This window comes from Anabrus simplex, chromosome 1, assembly GCF_040414725.1.
Source record: "Anabrus simplex isolate iqAnaSimp1 chromosome 1, ASM4041472v1, whole genome shotgun sequence".
In the NCBI taxonomy this organism is placed as follows: Eukaryota; Metazoa; Arthropoda; class Insecta; order Orthoptera; family Tettigoniidae; genus Anabrus; species Anabrus simplex.
The window spans coordinates 586,929,209-586,934,017 of NC_090265.1; the positions used below are offsets into that span (position 1 = coordinate 586,929,209).

Consider the following 4,809-nt stretch of genomic DNA (forward strand, 5'->3'; position numbering starts at 1 on the left):
TCAGACTAAAACATTTGCTCACTTCAAATGTTTGAAGAAAATTACTGAAAGCCTTCCTGACCTTCAGGTGGAAACTGAAGATTGCATGAGTAAAATGTATGGCCTGCTGAAGAAATCAATGGCAGATTTAATGATTTGAGATCACTTAAAACATTTTCATTTCTGGAAAATCCTTTTGCTGTTGATGCTGTGGGCAATGGCTGTCCTGTTTCATCGCCAATAACAAAGGATACAGCAGCGGTAGAGTTGGAGCTACTAGAACTGCAAGAGGATGAAGGACTAAAAGAACTCAAATGAAGTGGTGTTTCTATCATAGAATTTTGGAAGAATGTTCCAGAAGAAAAACACCCACTATCAAAAGAGTGTACTGTACTACTTATCTCAATCTTTGGGACTATTTATGTGTGTGAATCATTGTACTCAACGCTTAAATTCATTAAATCTAAATATCGATCTGAACTAACTGATGAACATTTAAGTCAACTTGTGCAAACTGTGCTTACCATTTACCAGCCAGATTTCAGAAAACTAACAGCAAAAATGAACACTTGAAAAAGCACTTCTCAAAAGTAAAATCTCATTCCTTGATGTGTACCTGAACAATAATATTCTGTGTAGTGTAGAAAATAAATGTTCCTTCATTTGTTATAAAATGAAAAATGTGTTCTCATTTTATAAACCGTTTTATTAACATGCTACAAATTTTGTCTCCTAAATTTGCAGCTTCCAAAATTAAGGTTAGTGGCCACCCCTGCTATAGACTAAACACTCATAATTTAAGAGATAAATTTAGTCATATATTCTTTGGTACATGTTTCGACCATCATCAGCCAAATATAATTAACAAAAAAACATTGGGATAATATCTTAAAATCTATGAATGCATGAAATGATGAGTTCCATGTGTGCATGAAAATGTTAATTTTTTTTTTTAATTATATGAAGTGTCTATCATAAAATCTTCTTGCTTATTCCTTGTTAAAATTCACAATATAATTGTTGAAAACTCCTTTTGTGTTGATTTTTAAAGGTTAACATGTCGTCTTTGGGAAATTTCTCTTATTCCTAAAATGGACCTTGAAATTGTACAGAATGCTTCTGATCAATGAATGTTAATACAGAAACGTTGGTATGTTGTTCAAAAAAGTTTCTGCAAGTTCATTCTGTGCTGAATGGAGAAGTCTAGAAAAAAGAGAATATAAAAGGTGGACCTGTAAATTAAAATTCTTAAGAATTGAAACCAAGAGTTTGTAAGTCAATACAGAACCATCATGAAGTTAATTTGCAAATTCCATGTAAAAAAACACAAAGGTGGTCAAGTAAAAAAAGACAATTACCAGTGCTCACTAATGAGTCATCAGCAACTATGGGTTCCTTATATCAAAATACTTGGTAAACATTGCTGAACAACCTCTGTAAGTTTGTCTATAGACTTCATTTCCCCCTGTATTCTATATTACAGTTATAGTAAAGAGTTTATCACATTAAACTTATAAATATTATTATTGCATTTTGAAAGTTATTTTACAGATTGAGGCTTTTATTTACCATAGGAAATTGTATAGCCCATGCTCAACATCATAGCTTCTTTTAATGCAGTTTGAAGTTGTTTTTCCATGAATGTTGCTAGCAGAGATTGAATACCTTTCACAAATACATCTTCCATTTCTTGAGTAAATTCTGAAACGTATCTTCCTTTTGCATTTTGTCTTCCTTCAGCTGGCATTGCTCCATCATCTCCATCTGTTGCTGCACGATGTTCAGCCCGTGGAGATGGTCTACAACCATAAGCGTAAACACTTACAAACTCCGGTTCGATGAACTGTGATACTGTGTGTATTTCTATAGGACCACGGCCAATGTGTTTTGGAGTAGCAGTAATGCCAAGACCTGCTTTACGTAACCGTAAGGTCATGTTGCATATGTCTGCTGGAAGTGGCAGCAGTGGATCATGCAGTACTGCATTCTCATCATATAGCTTCACTATTCCAGACACAGACATATCTTGAAATGAGAGTCTTGTATCCAAACTCTTATTCCTTGGGTCGAAATAGCACTGCTCAATACGGTACCAGTTATTTGTTGCTGGTATTTTCACTTGCATACTGGTGACGTACATGTCATAAGGAGCGGTACGTAGCGGTTGGTGCAGTGCATAACCTTCAAGATCCAAGGAACTAGTCTTAGTTGAAAGAGGAGCAGATGCTTGATATTTTTGACGATTCCTCATATTTTCCATGGTTGCTTCAATTCTCGAGGAGCATCTATCTGTGTAGTGAAGAGGTTTGCCGATGATTCGACCGTCTAAAACAAGAGAAGATAAAATATATAAAACAAATATTATTGACCAGTTTAACACATTATTTCATATTGTCTTTGCACTAGATAATTCCAGTATACTATAAAAATAATTTTCCATATAGGATAATTCAGGAGAAATTAGTTTCTACAACCTTTTCGTTTATGTCACAAAGATTTTCTAAAATGTGAGAAGTGATCTGAAGAGTTAAGCACCATTGCTGTTCTTATAAGCTAGAGCAAATTAGGGTTAAAATTTATTTCCCATCTTAGATTATTAAGGGGTCTGCCTCTGTGGTGTAGTGGTTAGTGTGATTAGCTGCCACCCTCGGAGGTCCGGGTTCGATTCCCAGCTCTGCCACGAAAATTTGAAAAGTGGTACGAGGGCTGGAACGGGGTCTACTCAGCCTCAGGAGTTCAAGTGAGTAGAGGTGGGTTTGATTCCCACCTCAGCCATCCTAGAAGTAGTTTTCCGTGGTTTCTCACTTCTCCTCCAGGAAAATGCCGGGATGGTACCTAACTTAATGCCACGGCCGCTTCCTTTCCACTTCCTTGTCTATCCCTTCCAATCTTCCAATCCTCCCACAAGGCCCCTGTTCAGCATAGCAGGTGAGGCCGCCTGGGCGAGGTACTGGTCATCCTCCCCAGTTTCATCCCCCGACCCAGAGTCTGAAGCTCCAGGACACTGCCCTTGAGGCGGTAGAGGTGGGATCCCTCGCTGAGTCTGAGGGAAAACCGACCCTGTAGGGTAAACAGATTAAAAAAGAATAAGAAGATTAAGGGACACAATAAACTGATTTTTTTCTAATAATGTAGCTAATGTAAGTTAATTAACAGTTATATGTATCTAATGCATTTGTTACTGAAGTTTAGAAAGGATCTGTTAAAGAGAAGAATAATTGGCTGTATCCTCACATCCAATGTTGGTTGAAGAGTATGATTCCAAAACTTGCTCAGTCCATATTTGTGAATTTTCTGGAAATGCAATAAATGTATCTAGAAACTCCACTGTGTGATATTTATAATTCAAATACTAGCATTTATTTTGTACATATACTTACATAATTTTAAACCAATAATTCAAATCTCCAATGTTATATTCATAATTAATCATATGAAAAAAAAAAAAAAAAAAAAGGAGTGATTATGAAAACTGGCTAAATGCACAGAATAGGTAAGTTTTCACTTACTTTTCGCAAGAGGCAGGTTCATGCTTTATGGACTTTGTATGTCCATAATGACTTTCACTGCATTTATACTGTTCAATATGTTTCACCATACTACCAGTCACTTTGCTGTATTTGCTAAGTGTTGCCTTATCCATTATGCTCCTTCTATCATCTGGAATGGCACCTTCTTTCCTAAATAATCTTGCCAATATAGCTAGCCTCTCTCCGGATACACAAGTTATCAACTGGAAGACTTTTGAACAAACTGGAATAGAGGCTTTTTTTTTTTTTCTGTAAATACATAGTATTTCATTTCTGTATCAAATTTTATCATGTATTAATAATCAGTTATCCTCCATAGCCTTAGTTTAAGTTACACGCTCACTATACTAATTCAAAACGTTCAGTACCTTTGCCTTTATCATATTCTTGCCAACAGTATTTAATATGTTACTGTGAGTGGGAGAAAGAGAAATAAGTTATTAACAGCATTTTTTTTTTTAAACTGCATTCAGCTCAGCATGATTTTAACACCCTCTGCAAGATGTCTTGGCCAAGCTATCAGTGTAACAAGAGAGTTGCTGCATGGTATGATCTGTTTAATTGTAAGCTTGTATTAGGGAAATGGAGGGTTTGAACCCCACCATTGGCAGCCTTGAAGATGGTTTTCTGTGGTGTCCCATTTTCACACCAGGCGAATGCTGGGACTGTTCCATAATTAAGATAATGCTCGCCTTGTTATCATTCTTAGCTTTTGCGTGTCCTATTGTTGCCAAAAATCTGAGTATGACATTAAACCACTAGCACACTAAATAAGCCTATCATATCACTATACACTCATTTGTGCAATCAAATCCTGTCATCTGTCATTAGAGAAAGTTTGTTGATACATTTGCAGACAGATTCCTAATTAATAAAGTTCGGTAATGATGAATAAATTGCACAATGTTTTTTCTTCAGCTTATCCCAGATATTTTTGGGGTCAGTATAGTCACCCAGGTTCAATTTGATTTTTGGCCAGTGCTTTAAAGCCAGATTCCTTGCTGCCATGTGATCTCTCAGATAGAAATTCCAACCAGGAATCGACTGAGATTTGAACCTTGACTGTCCAGGTAGAAAGCCAACAGCTAAGCTACTGCACTAATCATACCCAACAATAAATTGTGTTATACTGAGAAATAACATATCTTTGAGGGTGCATGACATTTTAACAATGCAAATTTTTCTTAGTACAAAGATAGAACTGCTGGAGTGGCATGTTGAATCATAAGGTTTTATATGCATTTTACAGATTCATAATTCCATACTTCCATAGTTTTGCTGTCTTCTTTATAATACATAT

The 4,809-nt window shown here is 36.0% G+C and overlaps 1 protein-coding gene across 1 annotated transcript; it reads right to left on the minus strand.

The window, feature by feature from the left end:
- Positions 1-1,540: 1,540 nt before the first annotated feature.
- On the minus strand, positions 1,541-3,510 carry LOC136881006 (uncharacterized). Its single transcript, XM_068229032.1, has 2 exons — positions 3,489-3,510; positions 1,541-2,304 (listed from the first exon to the last, which is right to left on the minus strand). Exons 1-2 carry the CDS (start codon positions 3,508-3,510, stop codon positions 1,541-1,543), a joined length of 786 nt encoding a protein of 261 aa, XP_068085133.1.
- Positions 3,511-4,809: the final 1,299 nt, after the last annotated feature.

Excerpts from the sequence above, each read along its gene's own strand:
- LOC136881006 (XM_068229032.1), bottom strand. The coding sequence starts at position 3,510 with ATGAACCTGCCTCTTGCGAAAA. Across the intron at positions 2,305-3,488 it reads GAACCTGCCTCTTGCGAAAA|ACGGTCGAATCATCGGCAAA; the intron begins GTAAGTGAAAAC and ends CTCTTGTTTTAG.